This window comes from Myotis yumanensis, unplaced genomic scaffold (genome assembly GCF_028538775.1).
Source record: "Myotis yumanensis isolate MYYU_CA2020_CCGP unplaced genomic scaffold, mMyoYum1.0.hap1 SCAF_16, whole genome shotgun sequence".
NCBI lineage: Eukaryota > Metazoa > Chordata > Mammalia > Chiroptera > Vespertilionidae > Myotis > Myotis yumanensis.
The window spans coordinates 44,434,805-44,453,097 of record NW_027223767.1 but is presented as its reverse complement, the minus strand read 5'-3'; the positions used below and the strand labels follow the sequence as shown (position 1 = coordinate 44,453,097).

At 56.6% G+C, this 18,293-nt stretch overlaps 1 protein-coding gene and 2 non-coding genes across 4 annotated transcripts in view; all 3 read left to right on the top strand.

Annotated features, from left to right (window-relative positions):
• Positions 1-201: 201 nt before the first annotated feature.
• TRNAC-GCA (transfer RNA cysteine (anticodon GCA)) lies at positions 202-273 on the top strand. Its single transcript has one exon. It is a non-coding gene; the product is annotated as a tRNA-Cys (tRNA).
• Positions 274-1,023: 750 nt separating this feature from the next.
• On the top strand, positions 1,024-1,095 carry TRNAC-GCA (transfer RNA cysteine (anticodon GCA)). Its single transcript has one exon. It is a non-coding gene; the product is annotated as a tRNA-Cys (tRNA).
• Positions 1,096-3,084: 1,989 nt separating this feature from the next.
• PLXDC1 (plexin domain containing 1) overlaps positions 3,085-18,293 on the top strand; it is a 57,863-nt gene continuing 42,654 nt past the window's right edge. For both annotated transcript variants that reach the window (XM_070393616.1, XM_070393615.1), the window contains exons 1-2: positions 3,085-3,225; positions 9,510-9,688. In XM_070393616.1, the coding sequence (XP_070249717.1) occupies positions 3,150-3,225; positions 9,510-9,688 (255 nt within the window). In that variant the 5' untranslated portion in view covers positions 3,085-3,149. The remainder of the gene's footprint in view (positions 3,226-9,509; positions 9,689-18,293) is intronic.

Here is an 18,293-nt window from a genome sequence, read left to right as displayed (position 1 = left end):
CTATTACCCCACAAGACCAGGATGGTTTTCCTGAGGCGTGATGTGAAGGAGGAGCTCAGGAATTCTAGCAGCAGTCCCTATCCCTCCTCACCCCCTCACCCCCATTAAATTATTCTGGCATAACCCTCAGATAAAAACACAAATTGATACCATGTCCTTATTCCAAAGAAAGTGATCCTAACAAGAACATCATTACAAGATGGGGGTATAGCTCAGTGGTAGAGCATTTGACTGCAGATCAAGAGGTCCCCGGTTCAAATCCGGGTGCCCCCTCTGCACACCCAGGTTTTTCCAATTTTCTTAGTTCTGCGATCTATTTCTGTAAGTCCTCCTAGAGGTGACAGGAGATGCGGCCCCGGGCCCTGCCAACCCCTTTTGCAGTCACTGAGGACCGAGGCCCAGGCCCTGCCCAATCCACAAGCTCTCTTCGTGTGTGTCTAAGAGTGGAATGCATTGCGAGAGGGGGCCTTGGACCTTCCGGTGTGGAATGCATTACGCGAGAGGACTTGGACCTTCGGGTTGACCCATGTGGACTGTGCATAAGGCCCACTCTCCTCGGTAGCGGGCAGGTGGGCACACTGCTAGGTCGGCCTGGCCAGTGACCCGAGGGCAGTTCTTAGGGAGGGAGGCTTAGTTTCTATGGGCGAGGCTTAGGCTAGGGAAGGAAGGCCCCCGAGAAATCCGCGTCACAGTGTAGGAAGGAGAGAGGGGCGTTGAGCAGCAGTAAGGGGGCGATAGCAGGGCAAAAAGAAGGGGATCGCGGCTCGAAGGAACTCCCGGAAGTGAGGGATCTCGAAAGATCTCCAGGGACTCCACAGGCTCAAATCCTTTTTTCTTACACCATCAGTAGAAGCCTTTAGCTCAGTGCTTCAGAAAACAAACCCTGCATTCAGATGTGTATTCGCTGGAGATTTATGTCTTTTCCCGCTGTTGTAAACCTTGGACCCTATTTCTCTTCGCAGCTCCTCGGGGCGTCTTGTAGAAGAGCGTTAAGGAGCTTTCGGCGGCGCTGCTGCCAGCAGCGGGGGTATAGCTCAGTGGTAGAGCATTTGACTGCAGATCAAGAGGTCCCCGGTTCAAATCCGGGTGCCCCCTGCCTTGTTCTTTTCAGACCCCACATTCGGTGAGTCAAACAACAATTTTCCTTAAAGCTCTTCCCTTCTTCTCCCACAATTTCATATTGAAATTTCGTTCGTTACGTCTCTTTTGGGCAGACGAAAAGCGACGAGAGAGTGCAAGAAACCAGAATTCCACAGCAGTGGCTCTCAATTACGACCCCTGGGACCAGCACCACCACCTGGGGAAATGTTAGTAATGCAGGTTCTCCGCCTCATCCCAGAATTACTGAATTAGAAACTTGGAGGGTGGTGCCCGGAAATCTGTTTTAAAACTAGTTCCCCAGGTGATTCTGATGTACGTTCAAGCTCTACAGGTTTACATTTTTAAACATTTACATGTTATTTGTTTCTAATTATTTCCAGGTTGCTGTTTCCGCCTGAGCCCTTGTAGACCTTATAAAACAGACTGCGAGGCACCCCGAGCTGGGGAATGCACAAAGAGTCGCAGGCCGGAGCTGCAGTCCCGTCCTGGCACCTCTCCGAAGGCAGGGACTTCCCAGAAGGTAGGGGCGAGGAGAAGTGGACCAGCGGGCCGAAGCCGGAGTCAGTGGACAGCGTCTGGGCAGGTTCGGGAAAGTGAAGGAAACCGCAAAACACGGTTTTTGCCTTGCGGGTCGTCACGTGGCCACTAGAGGGCAGCAAGAAGCCGAAGCTGGAAGCGGCGGCCTATTTGATTGCATTTAAGAGTCTGCGAAGTCGGGATTTACATTAGACAAGGAGTTGCAGACAGGCCTCGCCTCGTTGCTCCGTAAGGGAATAGAGGGCTTAGGACTGCGGGCGTTCGTTTTTGGGACCCTGGGTCCTGAGGGAGGAGGAACTGGGCTTCTGAAAAATTAGAGAGTCTTGAGTTCCTTTTTTATTCCAGCTCACATGATTCCTTCTCTGGTTCCCACGCACGTCCTTCCTCTTGGGGAATCCTCCCAAAGACGCTCCGTCCACACCCCTCTCTGCGATTTTCCAGTTCCTAGGCCCCAGACCCGTGGAAGCCAGGGTGCCCCCCACGCCTCACTCTCCCATTCTCCAGCACCCGGACTCCTGCTGTCACATGAAGTAGGTCACGGGCGGAAAGAGGCACCTCCGAGTCCTGACCTGATTTCTCGCCGGCTATTAAATCTCCTAAATTGCGGGTATTTTTATTCTGTCCTGGAAGGGAAAAAAATCTATCCCCAGAGCCTGTTGTACGGCAGAGGCAGGGGGGTGAACTGTGTTCCTGCTCTGCGGCTGGCTTTGAAGACTGGGTCGGGCCCTGAGAAGGCCTGGGGTCCCCCAGGGGTGGCCTGGGTTACCTTCTAGGAATGGGGAGAGGTCCAATCTATTTGAAATCAAGGGTGGGCCGGCCCCCTCCACCCCAGGTGTGCTGGGCTGGGGGGCAACACGGTGCTGGAGATGGGGGTTTGCGTGGCAAAGCGGACGGGAGCCCTGGGAGGGGGTGGAATCCAGGCATCGGCTGGGCGAGGAGCTGTGGGTCTTTGCCGTAAGGGGAGATTCCGGGGTGGGGGTGGGGGCACCCACAGAACTCCGAGGAGCAGCCCAGAAAGTCGGGAAACCTGGCGGAGCTGGGGCATGGTGGGGGGATGGCCGGAGCCCAGGACGGAGGAGGGGCTGGTCCGCGGATCTCTCTGCTGCTTCCCCAGGGCGCGTGGAAGAGGGAAGGGAGGCAGGAACGGAGGTGCGGGGTTGGGGGGGGGCAGCGGATGCTCTTCGGGGTTCTCTCAGTCCTAGGGTGCTCCACGCCCCGCCCCCCGACCCCCTGGCGGTCCCGGGAGCGGCTGCGGGAGCTCGAGGGACGCGCCGGGAGCCTGGGGAGCTCCGGCGGCGCCGCGCCCCCGCCCCGCCCCCTCCGGTCGGCCCCGGCCGCCGCCGCCTGCTCGCTCCCCGCCCGCTCGCGCGCTCGCCGCTCCCGCCGCCTCGCCGGGCCCCGCGCTCCGCCGCCGCCTCGCCTCCCACCCTCCGCCCGCCGGCCTCGGGGACCGCGCGGCGAGCGGCTTCCTCCCGCGGCGGCAGCGGCCGGGGGCGGGCCCGGCGCCCACCATGCGGGGGCAGCTGTGGCTGCTGGTGCTGGTGCTGCGGGGGGCCGCCCGGGCGCTAAGCCCCCCGCCCGGGGCAGGTAGGGCCGGCCGGAGTTGGCCGGGTGGGCCCGGGGCGGGGAGGGGGCAGGTACCGACCGGCTGGTGAGGTCGGCCGGGGTTGGGTTGGGTGGAGGGGGTTTGGGGGGGTATTGTCCGCGGAGGCCAGGAACTCCGTGGCTGTGGCAGGTGGACCGGGACCCCACTTTCCCGAACACATGGGGTGCGAGTGAGGGTGGAGGCAGCGACAGTTGTCTTCCGGGAGGGACACCAGGGGCCCCCCGGGGAAGGGCTCCATAGGCGGGGGCTGAGGGCCCCCGGGGGACAGTGTGAGGGTCATAGGACGCCTGGCCACAGGGCGCGGGGCTAATTCTGATGAGATGGGGAGTCTGCCAAGCTTCGCCTCCTCTTTCCCTTCCCTCCCGCCTCCCCCAAGCTGGCCCAGGTTGGGTCTGAGTTGGGCTTGGGGGCTGGGTGGGAGCAGCCAGGGGGATGGTGGGGACCCGGGTCTCTCCCAGAGGAAGGGCAGTGGCGGCCTGGGGCTGGAGCCTTCCCCTCTCCGCCCGGTACCTGCAGAGCAGTCCTGGGCCCAGGAAGAAGGAACTTGCGGCTTCCCTACCCCCCAGCCTCCCGGTCCTCCTGCCGCGCCCGCTCTGCCCTGCCCTGCCCTGCCCGGTGGCCTTTAGCTGCCCTGGCTCTAGACTGGGGCTCCTGTCTGCACACTCCCCTTCCCTACACCATCTCTCCCTCCTGGGAGTCCTTTCTGAGCTCCACCACGGATCTCTCATGTTAGAAAAGAACCGTTTTTCCAACAGGTAATTTTACATCCTCCTCGTGCACCCAGACCACCTCGGGGTTGGGGAGGTGGGGAATTTGCAGTCAAGCCTCTTGACAGAGAGAAGCAGGAAGATAGAGCTCGATGCCTCCCTGGCACCGGGGTCCCTCCGATGGGACAGAGCGGGTGTGTGTGTGTGTGTGTGTGTGTGTGTGGCAGGGGGCGGGGGAGGACATGTTGCAGTTGGGCCGCTAGTTCAGGGGGATGCTAGCAGGAGGCACAGTGTCTGTGACAGCATTCTTGACTTTGGTGGTCCCTGTCTGCAGCTGATAAAGGCCTGGGTGCGGAAGGGGGCTGATGGCGGAGATGCGGGCAGAGAGCAGTGGACGCTGATGTGGCAGAGGCTGCTGGGGCAGAGCCACCAGTTCTCAGGGAGCCCACGCAGAGAATGGCCGGAGGCCTGGCTTCTCTGCCCAGCGTCTCCCTTGCTGTGTGACCTTGAGCAAGTTATTTTCCTTCTCTGGGCCTCTTGCCTCTATACAGTGAGGCTGCGGGCAAAGTCTGACTCTTGGTGGTGGGATTATGAAAGATCTTTTTTCTTTTTTGATGATTGTCGCCTCTTTTCTGATTTGTTATGATATATCTGGGTGATTGGTAATTTTAAAAACTATAAAAAGGAAGAGGTTGGACAGGCCAGTGTTTGAGCTCCTTTGTAGCCCCGACCTGGTGGGATCTTCTGGACTCAGGATGTACGGGGTCGATGTGGGAGGGCTCTGAATGAACTCCGGCAGAACGGGAAGAGCCGTGGGAAGGTCTGTGGGAAGGTCTGGGAAAGGGAGCTGGGAGATAACAAGGATGTGCTGGGGGACTGTGGCCAGACCCAGGCCTGGCCGAAGGCTGCCTCTTCAGAGTTGGGTTGAGGTAGGAGAGGCCAGGCAGAGCGGGCAGGCAGAGCTCGAATCTGCCATCTTCTCGGCTTTGGCAGACTCGGCGGGAGAAGTGGACTTTCCCTGCAGAGGAGAGATTGTTAGAGCTGAGGAAGCTCTGGGAGCCAGAGCGGGTAGCTGCTGACTCTCAGTTTAGTTTTCCTTCCCCAAGGCCAGGCTGGATTGGACAGAGGGGCGGAATGGAGGCAGCGGGTGTCTTGGGCAGAGAACAGGTGTGGGGGTGGGACATTCTGGGGGAGGCCACTAAGGAGGGACAGCCCAGCTCTGATGGGTGGTGGAGTCCTTGGACGAGTGAAAGGGCAGCTGGGAGCTGGGCCTGACGGGGTTCTGCCATTCAGCGCCGAGGCTCCCGCGTCCTCTGGGCTGGGTGGGGGGATGGCTCAGGAGGGAGCTGAGACCTGTCCCAGGTGGACAGGCCACCGTCACATGAAGGTTTCTCAGACCACAAGACGAAGCTGACAACTCCATAGAATATTAGAGAATTCATTACACGGTAATTTACTTACCGGAAGATTAGGCCTAAGTCGACAGAGGGCCCAGCTGCATTATTAATCTTGTGTATGTCTTAGCAACTGGAATCTTCTTAGGCACAGGGGTCATGTCGGCCTGATCACTGTTGTCACCCCAGCAGCCAACATGGCACCCAGCACACAGCAGGGTCTCAATAAACGTTCTGAATGAGTGAGTGGATCAGAGGTGGTCACAGACTCTCTTCCTTCGAGAAAAACACACAGGGAGCCAAACTCTTCTCTCTCCTTCCCTCTCCCCAGATGAGGGTCCTCGGTGGGACCTGCCGGCAGCAGGAGGGGAGAGGGTGCAGGTGGGGCAGGTAGCGAGGAGGCAGGGGTTCCGCTCAGGGCCTGGGGCCTGTCCCAAGCCCCTCGGAAAGTCAGTCCTCATGCGAGACCCAGGGAAGGCTGGACCCCGCGGGATGCTTTGTGTACGTTATTTTGCTAAAGACTCAAAGCGACCTGCCAGGTGGAGGGCTTACCACCCCCATTTTACGGAGGAGGCAGCTGAAGCGGAGAGAGCGTTTGCAGTCTGTCCAGTGTTGCAGGCAGTAAGGCGTGGATTCAGGCTTCTTTCTGGGGCTTGTCTGATCCCACACCTGTGCTCCTTTGTTGCGGGGACATGACAGTGAGGCTTCCAGTGGGGCCTTGCCCCAGGGGAGGGCCTGTCAGCCTCGTGGGTCTCGTACTCAGGGCATTTAAAGGTTCTTCCTGGCCTCCTTTCTCCCTCCTCCCCTTCCTCCCTCACTTCCTTCTTCCCCTCAGTCCCGGTCTCTGAGCTTACTGAGTGTTTGCTCTGTGCCAGGCACCTGGAGCCTACAGATGCACAGGCAGCAGCGATATGTTGCGATCGATCAATCAATCAATCGGGGCTGGGGAGCCACAGGAAGCATTCTGGGAGAGGGGGAGAGATACCCGGGGAGGCGCTGGGAAGAAGTGACATCTCATGCGACCTGAAGGATGAGCAAGAGCTCATTGGGAGAAGGGTTTACGTATGGAGCAGAGTGATCCTGGCTGAGAAACTGCATGTGTGAAGCCTTGTGGCCGGAGAGACGAGGGCTGGGTGCTTTAGGGAGTCAGGAGGCGGGAGAGGGAGCAGGGATCCAGTCACAAGGGCCTTGGATGCTGGGTAGAGTTGCTGAATCTTCAGCTGGAGGCCTGTGGCGAGTGGGACGCCTGGGAGAGTTGGCACCCAGTTTGTCCCCTAGATGCGCTGGCGGGCAGGTGGGAGCTCGGCCGAAGGGCATAAAAGGTGGAGGCCGAAGTAGCTGCTGGACCGAGTGGTGGTTCTGGGCCTGGAATGGCGAGCTTGGTGATGGTTGGGATGAGGGTGGCTTGGACCGGGAACTGTGGTGGCATGACCTGCCCTCCTGAAATCGGCCCATTGCTTCCTGCCCTGGAGCAAGGCAGTGGCATGTGAAGGGGGTTGGGGCACTACCTCCAAGACAGGGGGCACAGTCTCCCAGGGCAGCTCCCAGGTGAAGGTCCAGTGGTTCTCAGAGCAGGGCATCCAGGAGCCCAACCCACATGCCAGTCCTGCCCCGGGGCTGCCCCTGCTCTGTGGGCAGCAGCTGGCGTTGCTGCTCACATCCTGCTGCGCTTTCTGTGGTCGGACAGAGCCTGGCGCCAGCCTGCTGGCCTGAGTGCAAATTCTGCCGCCGACTAGCTGTGTCTGTTTCCCAGTTTGTAAAATAGATGTAAAACGAGCACCTACCTCCTGGGCTTACTGTGGGGATTAAACGAGTTAATGTGTGTAAAGCGCTTGGCACGGCGCCCGCAGTGTCAGCCGTTCTCTAACAGCTAGCTGTCATTCCCACGATCCCTATTACTATTGTGACATCCCATTAGACTAGACCCTATGCCGCGTGGGGCCATGGGTGAATGAGTGGAGGAATAAATGGACAGTGTGTTCTGGAAGCTTCTTGCCCTCACTCACACGCAGAGGCTCCCCAACGCAAGGCAGAGGTATAGCCGGGAGCAGCCGAGGTTCGGATAGGTGTGTAACACAGGTGTGAACACATAGGGAGGAGGCCAGGGCCTTCAGGCAAGTCTGTGTGTGCGCGCGCCCACGTGTGTATGCACAGGCACGTGGGCCCTTGCACACACACACGTGAGCCACCAGCTGTGTTGGATCCGTCCACGGGCTGAGGGGATGATGTCCTGTCCCAGCCAGCTGGGAGGGGGAGGGTGGCAGGGAGACGGAGTGTGTGGTTTGGGAGGGCAAGATTCAAGACTAGGCCAGGGAAGGGCTGACTCCTGTCTATCCTTTGCCCTGCCCTCCTTCAGGGACTCTGCCTTTGACCCTGAGCCTCTGTTTATAAAGCCTCTCAGAGGTGTGATTGTTGACCCCATTTTCGTGATGAGGAAACTGAGGCTTAGAGAAATAAACTGATGGGTCCAAGGTCGAACAGCTTGTGGGTACAGCTGTGTCCTCCCCTACCCCACCTCTAGCTGGACACCCCCTCCCTGCCCTCTCCCCAGGCCTTGGGCCCCCACCATCCAGGCACCCGCCCGTCTCAGCTGCAGGATTGCGATGCCTGCAGATCCCAGCATCCCTGCCCAGGCCGGCCCAGCTCCTCTCCTTGCTCGGCACATGCTCCTTTCCTGTCCTGGCTCCCGCCCAGGCCCGAGGGCTGCTTGCAGGAGACTCGGGGAGCGGGGCACACCAGCCCAGCACAAACAGTTCTGCTTCCAGAGGCAGCTGTGGGCCTCGCCCGAGAAAGGCAAGGCAGCCCTGGCTTGGGATGGGACCGAGGGCAGGCTGTCTTCCCAGCACCGGGCCCAGGGCCATCTCAGCCAGCGGGCATCGTGGGGAAGGGGTCTGGAGGCCGCCCCTCTCCCCAGCTTCCCCAGAGCATCTGGTTGCGATTAGGGGCAGAGAAGTAAAAGGGGGCCGGCAAGGGTCCAGCAGGCGCCAGAGCCAAGAATGACTTAATTGGATAAAATGTCTAATGACAAACCAGAGCCTCACAGCAAAGAGTCCTGGCCCCAGCCCCAGGCCTGGGCCTGGCCAAACCTCGTCTCAATCTCTGTGCTTGCTGGCTCCCAGGTTACCTCCAGTCTCGTGTGCTCAATTATGCAGTGATTGAGCACCTAGTGTTTGCTAGGCACCGAGGATACACATTTGCAGAAGGTGGGAGCGTCCTGGGGGCAGCAGGGAGACAGGCAGGTAGTTACAACACCAGTGGATGCTCTAGGAAAGAGCTACATCCAGGAGCTCTGGGGAGTGGGTGGAGACAGGCATCTGACACAGGGTGGGCCTGACATTGACGAAGGTCGCGGGGACTAGCAGATGCACTCGTCTGGTGGTCTGTGTCCTGTATACACATCCCTCGTAGGGGTGGCTATTGGAGTGACAATCTAGGACACATCTGTGTCCATCTTTCTGAAATGGACAAGCATGGTATCTGTGTCATTTAGAATAAATCTAATGAGGGAACTGGAGAGAACATTGAGTCTAGGAATAGCTGCTAAATGGCCTGGGTGCCACCACTTTCCAATCCTGTGCTTGGCATGTGCCCTGACCAGGAATCGAACCAGGACCTCCTGGTTCATAGGTCAGTGCTCAACCACTGAGCCACCAAGGCCGGGCCAGGGCTTCTCAATAGCTCCCCTGGGGGTCATTTAAGAATCCCAGTGCTCAGGCCACACCAGGGACTGCACTACCCCATAGGGGCGGGACACAGGCATCAGGGATTTTTAAAGATCCCCGATGATTCCAGGGCAGCTGAGGTTAAGAGTAATCACCGCTTAGGAGGCAGGTCCACCTGGGTTTGAAACTTACCTCCATCCCTAACCTGCTGTGTGACCTTCTTGGACTGCTGGGAGCCGGACCCCTGTCTGTGAAGTGGAGAGCATCCATCTCCTGGGGAGGGCCGGGGTGAGGACTAAAAGGGTCACATGTGCAAAGTGCATGGAGTGGGGCTGGGTCCCTGTCTCTCGGTGCATGTGGGTGTCTCCCGCCCTGGTAGTCAGTGTCCCCAAAGGCAGTGGTGGCAGGGGGCAGGGGCTCTGCAGAGTAAGTGGGCTGGTTCCCCCCCACCAGGCCTTCACTCCGGACTCCCAGGACTCACCTTTCTGTCCCCTTCTCCCAGGTCCGGATGCAGGCCAAGCCTCTGGATGGGCCGCCGAGGGGACCTTGCGGGGTTGGAATCGGAGAGCCCGAGAGAGCCCCGGGCAGGCGTCGGAGCCGGACAGGACCCAGCTGAGCCAGGACCTGGGTGGGGGCACCCTGGCCATTGACACGCTGCCGGATAACAGGACCAGGGTGGTGGTGAGTGCTGGAGGGACGTCGGGGGGAGGGACGGGGCGGTGGGGGGGGCCACCAGGTGACCGTGTACACTTGTTAGAAAGACCTGTCCTTTGGTGTTGGCCCTGGAGGCCAGTGTGAAGCTAGGGATCTAGAGGGGACGGAAGCAGGGCCCAGCCTGGGTCATGACATCTTGGCATCTCAGGAGTTACAGAGGCTGCTACTTCCTCGTGGACCCAGAGCGGTAAGGTGATCTGCTCCAGGATGCACAGCGTGTCCTGACACTGGACTCTTCCACTGCTTAGGGCCTCCAGCAAAGGCTGGATGAAGGGGGCTTCCTGGCCGCATCCAGCTGCCAGCTCTGGCCCCACAGACCGAGTGTCCCCAAAGGGTTCATGGCTGCTCAGCCTCGTGGCAGGGAACTCTGAGCAGAGGAAGCAATGGGGTGAAGTCCCAGGAGGGACCCGCCTCTTCCTGGGGCAGTTCCGGGGGTGGGGCTGCAGGAGGTCAGGGGGTCCAGGCCAGGAGGCAGTGCAGTCCTGCAGCTGGCTTTCGGGGGGCGGGGGGGCTCTGCATATGTGTGGGTGAGTCTGTATTCATGTGTGCATGCTGGCGGGAGTGTGTTTGCCTGCGTGTCTGAGGGTTTGGTGATGATGTACATGTTCCTGGTTGTCTGTCACCATGAGCTCTTTGCGTCTATCATGAATGTGTGTGTGTGTCCTGGTGAGAGTGTCCGTGTCTGTGGCTGGGAGTAAAGTGTGGGGGGTTCTCTGGATGCTAAAAAACTATGAAACGAGAAGGAACAAGAGGATGTGTTTCTCAGTATAGATTTCTTTTAAAAAAAAAAAATATTGATTTTTTACAGAGAGGAAGGGAGAGGGATAGAGAGCTAGAAACATCGATGAGAGAGAAGCATCGCTCAGCTGCCTCCCGCACACCCCCTACTGGGGATGTGCCTGCAACCAAGGTACATGTCCTCGACGGGAATCGAACCTGGGACTCTTCAGTCCCCAGGCCGATGCTCTATCCAGTGAGCCAAACCGGCTAGGGCTCAGTATAGATTTCTTTATGTTTTCATAACATTTTTTAAAATCAAATAAGTGTTTACAGATAGTCAAAAAGGTCAAAGGACGCTAAGATTAAAAAACAAAACACAGCCGAAACCGGTTTGGCTCAGTGGATAGAGTGTCGGCCTGCGGACTGAAAGGTCCCGGGTTCGATTCCGGTCAAGGGCATGTACCTGGGTTGCGGGCACATCCCCAGTGGGAGATGTGCAGGAGGCAGCTGATCGATGTTTCTAACTCTCTATCTCTCTCCCTTCCTCTCTGTAAAAAATCAATAAAATATATTTTAAAAATACAAAAAAATAAAACACAGTAGGCCCCCCCCAACCCCCCGCCCCCGGCTCAGAGGAGCTGGCGGTGCCCTTCCCATTTCTAAGGAACTTGCTCATCCTGCTGCTTCCTGATTAATCCGTTTGCACATTATGTGCTGACTGCCTGTTGTGTAGATGAAGATTTGCCTTTTACAGACTCCCCTGAGGGTCGTTTTCCTCCCAATATTTTTGTTAAATCCATATGCTCTGCTTTATATCATGATAATCATGTAAATACTGTTCACCACTAATCCAAGCAGATGATAGCCTTGTTTACTTTCTTATAGAGTTTTTATTTTTCCTGGGCCCTTACCCTCTCCACTTGCTTAGTTTTCTGTACTTACTACAACTCTATATTCTTACACACCCATTGGCTTTGCTGAAAAAGAGACCACAGGCTCAACATGGAGTCCCTTGTGCTAAACCCACAAGACAGAAAAACAACACTTAATAGCTAATTTAATTACAGTTTCAGCCTCTCCCAGGAGTGGCATCTTAAACCAGTCAGTTTGGAATGACCTGGTCAGCTCTAATGAGGTAAACTGCTGGCTAGACCCCTGTCATCCTCTGAACGAAGGTGACCTTGGTTAGAACCCTCCTTCTCTCTGCTAGATGGGGTGCTGCCCGATTCATCAATAGTTCAGTGAAACCAGTAAGATATTTAAAGTTCACTCTGTTGAATTTTGTTGTTGAACAGCCTCAATTATAATTTTCAGGGTAGTCAAACCTGCCAGTTCTCCCCTGCCCCCACCCTCACCCCCCGAAACCTCTCATAGTCCTGCTCCAACCTGCACTGGCTGCCCCCCTGCTTCCCCACAGCCATCCTCAGACCTCTCCTTCATCGTTGGGACCTCTGATCTCTCTCCTGTGTTGGGCACCCTGTTCTCTTTTTAAAAATATACTTTTATTGATTTCAGAGAGGAAGGGAGAGGGAGAGAGAGATAGAAACATCAATGATAAGAGGGAATCATTGATTGGCTGCCTCCTGCAGGCCCCACACTAGGGATCAGCCCACAACCTGGGCATGTGCCCTGCTCGGGAATCGAACTGTGATCTCCTGGTTCATAGGTCGATGCTCAACCACTGAGCCACGCCAGCTGGGCCAGCCTGTTCTATTGGCCCTGTGTTGTTCCTGCTTCTCCCCCTCGTTTGTTTAGCTTCCTGAGAAAGGTTACGTAGGAGAGAAAATTATTTTGAGAGCTTGTACGTCTGAAAATGCCTTTATTCTATCTCACACTTGATGGATGGTTTGGCTGAATATAGAATTCTAGATTAAAAATAATTTTCCTTCAGAAGTTTGCAGGCACCTCGCCATTGTCTTCTGGCTTCCAGTGTCACTGTTGAGAGGTTTGGGGCCATTCTTCTGCCCCCGTTTTGTATATGTTCCCCTTCCTCCAGGAGCTTCCGGTGTTCCCTGCAGCCTCCGAGGGTGAGGGCTCTGCTGTGGCCGGATGTTTGATGGACCGTTTCAACCTGGAGACTCATATCTACCAGTTCTGCAAAGTCTTGCTCTTCGTTTCTTTGACAATCGTCTCCCTTCCACACTCCCTTCCACACTCTCTTCTCTCGACAGTTTCCCTGGATTTGACGTCATTCCTGGGGAACGATCCTCAAACTTTCTTCTCGCTTCTGTTTTTTGTCTGTCCCTTTGCATTATTTTACTTAATTTCTTAAAACATATTTTTATTGACTTCAGAGAGGAAGGGAGGGGGAGAGAGAGAGAGAGAGAGAAACATCAATGATGAGAGAGAATGATCGATTGGCTGCCTCCTGCACGCCCCCCACCGGGGATGGAGTCCCCAACCCAGGCACATGCCCTGACCAGGAATGGAACTTCGACCTCTTGGTTCATAGGTCAGCACTCAACCACGGAGCCACGCCGGCTGGGCATACTTTTTGTTGTTTATTTGTTAGTTTGCATGTTATTGTTGTTCCACTTTTGGGGAGATTTTCTCAGTCTTCTTGTTTTTTCTCCCCCGCTCCCCAATTTTTAGAAATTTTATTTTCTGTCATCCTCATTTCCATTCTGTTTAAGAGTTTGTGGGCCCTGGCTGAGTAACACAGGTGGTTAGGTGTCATCCCAATACCCCAGGGTTGTGGGTTTGATCCCTCAAAGTGATGTTTCTCTCTTTCTCTCCCCCTTTATCTCCCTCTCTCTAAAATCAATAAATTACAAAAAAAATTTTTGTGGAAGAACAGCTTGAAGACCACTCAGTGGTGGTCGCTCCTCAACCTTATTTTTTTTTAAAAAAAATATTTTTATTGATTTCAGAGAGGAAGGGAGAGGGAGAGAGAGAAACATCAATGATGAGAGAGAATCACTGATCAGCTGCCTCCTGCACGACCCCTACTGGGGATCGAGCCACAACCTGGGCATGTGCCCTGACCGGGAATCGAACCGTGATCTCCTGGTTCATAGGTCAATGCTCAATCTCTGAGCTATGCCAGCCGGGCAACCTTATTTTCTTAATGTTGCCGATTCCAACAACCCCCCCCCCCCCCCCCGCTACTTTTACATTTTTAATTTCCAAGAGTGCTCTGTTATTTTCTGATTATTTCTTTTCTTTAAAAAGGTTCCTGTTCTTGTGCCAGAGATGTAAGATCTTCTCTTTCTAAAGATATTTAAAATTAAAATGTTTAACACTTTTTCCTGCTCTCTGCATCCTTTTTTTTCTTTGTTCTCTGCATCCTCTCTCTCTCTCTCTCTCTCTCTCTCTCTCTCTCTGGGGGACTGTTTAATTCAGGGACATTTTCCACAGGAGTGGGCCGGGTGAAGGAGGACAACAGGGGGTGGGGAGCACTTTGGGAGGAGCAGCAGCACAGAGGAGCGAGGTGGCTACCCAACCAGCAAGAGCTGTAGCCATGGGGGTGGGAGGGGGACCCTGCCAGCCTGCAGCCGCGGGGGAGGGAGCTGGGTAGCACATGCTCTGAACTCTCCCCTCTCTGCATCGCTTCTATGGCTGATTACTCCTTTTATCGCAGCCTCTGACATGGTTGGCACCCTTACTGACTCTCCCCTTCTTGTTTTGATATTTTGTTCATCATAGTTACTTGGATTAATTTTGACTTTTAAAAAACAGGGCATTGACTATTCTCTGTCGTGATGACTGAGTGTGCTGGTCATTACATGTTGCACCTGGGGTCCGGGCCTCGCTCTCCGCACCCTCATCCGGGCCCTGAGGTAGAACCCGCCCTCACTCACACAGCCCCAGGCACTCCCCATGCTGCCCGTCTTCTCCATCCTTCAGAGTCGAGGAGCCATGGCCGGATGAGGGAGAGGAAGGCCATGGCAGGAGCGGCCCCCTGAGTGAGGGGCACCTGGAGGCCCACCCTTCTCCGTCCCCCAGCTTAGCTGGGCCGTCAGTCACGGAACTGACACTTGCGTTGGGCCAGGGGCCATGGCCAGAGGGCGTCCCAGGCTCCAGAGAGGACTCGCAGAAGAGCCGCGGGACTGGGCTTCTGGAAGCAATCGTCTGTGGGCGTTGGGGAAGGGCAGTGGGGCCGGTCAGAGCCGGCGTGGAGTCAATAGCCCCAGATTCTCGGGCTCCACCCTGCACTGTCTTGTTGAGAAACTGCAGATGGAGCCTGGGAACGCGTTTCTTTTTTTTTTTATAAATATATTTTTTTTATTGATTTTTACAGAGAGGAAGGGAGAGGAAGAGGGATAGAGAGTTAGGAACATCGATGAGAGAGAAACATCGATCAGCTGCCTCCTGCACACCCCCCACTGGGGATGTGTCTGCAACCAAGGTACATGCCCTTGACCGGAATCGAACCTGGGACCCTTCAGTCCTCAGGCCGACGCTCTATCCACTGAGCCAAACCGGCCAAGGCATGGGAACGTGTTTCTTTAAAAGTCCCCACACGGGATTCTCCTGGTCATCTAGGTGTGGGAACGGCTGACACGTGACACCTCAAACCAATTTCAAAATCGGTCACCAGACTGACCGCAGGGCAGGGGCCTTTCTCAGGCACCGCGTGGCTGTCCTCGACCACCAGGCTTCCACGTCCACGGGCTCCGTGGCTCCGAGAGCGGCCACACACCGGAGTCCCCGGGGAGGAGCAGGGCCACCTGGCAGGAGGTGCCTCTGACCGTGCGAGGGGCTGTGCCCAGCTCTGCCCAGGAGACAGGAGGCTCAGACTGCCCCGGGAGCTGGGAGAGGCTCCAGCCGGGACAGGCTGGGGGATCGTTGGCCTCCCGCCGGGTGAAACTACCAGGATGAGTACAAATCCTGGCACTTGGGTTTAAAATAAGGTGGGGGACGTGGCTCAGCAGCAGTTCAGGAGGAGGACTCCGGGCTCCTCACTGCCTGCGGGCTGAGGATGAGTCAGGAGTGAGAAGAGGCTGCCAAGGATGGAGGTGGCAGAGCCGGCTGTGCTCATGGGAACCCACAGCCACCCTGGCACCGAGCTCGGGCTCTGGGGGGCTTGTGGGGTGTTTCCCAGCCTGACCACGGCCGCGGGGCTCGGGCCTCCCTTTAGATGGTCACCTAGAAACCAATCTCACGCTGAATGGTTGCAGGAGCTGGGGGGGCGGAGGGGGGGCGGGGAGGAGTGAATCTGGCAGAGAGAAGGCTCTACATGTGGCTGTTTTCCAATCGCTGCGGGGCTGCTGCGACTGGGGCAGGGGAATAGATGGTTGCACTTATCCCGTCCTGCCTTGAATTCTGTTTGTTTGTTGACATTGCCTGTCCTCCCGCTGGGACCAAAGCCCCATTCGACCTGACCCCAGACTGTTTTAGAGACTGTTTTATGGCTCTGTCGCCGGTGCCCAGCACATGGTGGGAGCTCTTTCTTTGAAGGGTTTGTTGGTCCCCAGAGGCCTCGAAAGAGGGTGACTGAAGAGAACAGGTTGTGCCTGGGGTGGGCTGTTGGATTCAGTGGCCTCTGAGGACCCCAACTCTACTGACTTTCGGGTTCCCACACTCATACTAGTAAGAGGACGTCAGTTCTTATGCACATGGGTACATGCACCCATGACCCGCTGGTCTTGTGCCTGAATCTTTAGAGGGGCCTGTGCGCCCTCCCTACTTACCTTGAACCTGTTAGGCTTTGCACTGATCAACGGGGAACACGATGATCACCCCCCTTCAGCATAGCCAGATCTCAACACCCCCCCCCCCAACACCTCCCCCGCCCAGGCTACGTCCCACTGACCAGGACGTGGGCAGCTTCAGCCCCTGTCGGAGCCCAGCACAGGCGCCCAGAGAGGCCTGCTTCTCCCGCATCTCTGTGGCCAGCATGTCTGAGAGCTCGGGCCTCTTTGGCTAAGGAAACCCAGGCTAGACAAGAGCTTGGCAGCAAAGGCTGGGCAAGAGGGGAGGGCTTGGGAGGAAACGTTTCAGCAAGTTTTATTCTGTCTGTTTCGGGAAGTTTTCTAGGTCTCAACAGGAAAACATGTCCACTGTTTGTCCGTATCACAGCCTGGCCGGTGCCTGTTCTCAGGGGCCGTATCTACGGGCCGAGGGCCTGGCAGGGGAGCTGCCATCCCCTCTGTCCCCTCATCTTCCTTCGCTGTCCCTCAGTACATCCTTCTGGCTGTGGCTTCCCTCCTGGCCAGGTGCCCCTGGCCCCGTCCTCTCAATCAGCTCCTCTGCTCAACCTCCAACCCAGGCCTTCTCAGGCCCACCCCCCTCTGACCATCTTTCCTTCTCAACCACTTTGGCCCAACCCCTTCTTCCCAGTCCCTTCTGCCCAGCCCCCCTCCCTACCCCTCCTGCCCATCCCCTCTGCTCAGCCCCTTCTGCCCAGCACCCCTGCCTGGCCACCTCAGCACAGGGCTTCTTGCAGTTCAGACCCTCTTGTTTTGAGGCCTGGGGGGACCAGCCTGCACCCAGGGTGAACGGACAGCCCCAGGCCCCAGGGCAGAGCCACCTCCTTGGGCTTCATTCTCACGCCCACGCCAAAACCACTTCCCAGTGGGAATCGACTCTTGTCTGAACTCAGGTTTCCCAGCGATTCTCCACCAAGACCAGTTTAGGCCCTGGAACAATTCCTCTCCTCTCTGTCCACACAGAACTCCCAGCTCATCCACCCCATGGCAGGCCCAGCAATGCTGAGGGCCCTGCACGGGGGAGGCACCACGTCCTCCAAGACGGCTGAGCAGTGAGTGCGATTCCTGCCGGGTGTCCACAACCTCCCGAGAGGCAGTTCCCTCCGGAGGGCCCCTTCCCAGACCCAAGGGCCTAGAGGAGACAGGACAGACGGACAGAGTCGTAGCACAGACACGGGAAGAGCAAGCGGCGCTCATTACAGAACCCCACGTACCCGTGCACTCGGGGAGGGAGGAGGTGAGGAGGCCCAGAGGGGAAGAGGTCGGGGAGTAGAGTGTGCGGTGGGTGGACGGAGGGGAAGGTTGTGAGTGAGTGGAATTTGGAGGAGAGAGAAGGTGGATTTTGTGAGGAGAAAGGGCGTCCAGGGAGGTGGGAGGTGGAGGTGGAGGCCAGAGGTCCAGTCCCCAGCTCTGTGGAAAGCCTGGCAGTCTCGAGCCCTGGCCTTGGCCCCAGCACCCCCCAGCGCACGACCTCGGGACACCTGGCCCCTCAGCTAATGCACCTGACATGGCGTCAACTTCCCCAAACAGCGTGGCAAATAGTGCGCTCACAGGGGTGAGACCTAAAAGCAGACCTCGAGGCACCTGATGGGATCGCAGTCCCTGTGTCTCCCCCGGCGACACCTCCGAGGGGTGCTCAGCCCCAGGAGGTCCATCCCCCATGTGGATCCCTCTTGCTCACCCTTTCTCTTTCCCTTGAGCAGGTTGGTTTCTTGTTTCTTTTTTTCTATCTTTAAAAAAATATATATTTTATTGATTTTTTACAGAGAGAAAGAGAGAGGGATAGAGAGTTAGAAACATCGAACATCGATCAGCTGCCTCCTACACACCCCCTACTGGGGATGTGCCTGCAACAAAGGTACATGCCCTTGACCGGAATCGAACCTGGGACCCTTCAGTCCTTAGGCCGACGCTCTATCCACTGAGCCAAACCAGTTAGGGCTTTCTCTATCTTTCTTGTTGAAGTATGGGTCACAGAACATAAAAGACACCATTTAAAATGTTTTTATTTCATTTATTTTTAAAACATATTTTTATTGGTTTCAGAGAGGAAGGGAGAGGGTGAGAGAGAGAGAAACATCAATGATGAGAGAGAATCATTGATTGGCTGCCTCCTGCACGCCCCCCAATGGGGATCCAGCCCACAACCCAGGCACAAGCCCTGATGGGGAATTAAACCGTGGCCTCCTGGTTCATAGGTC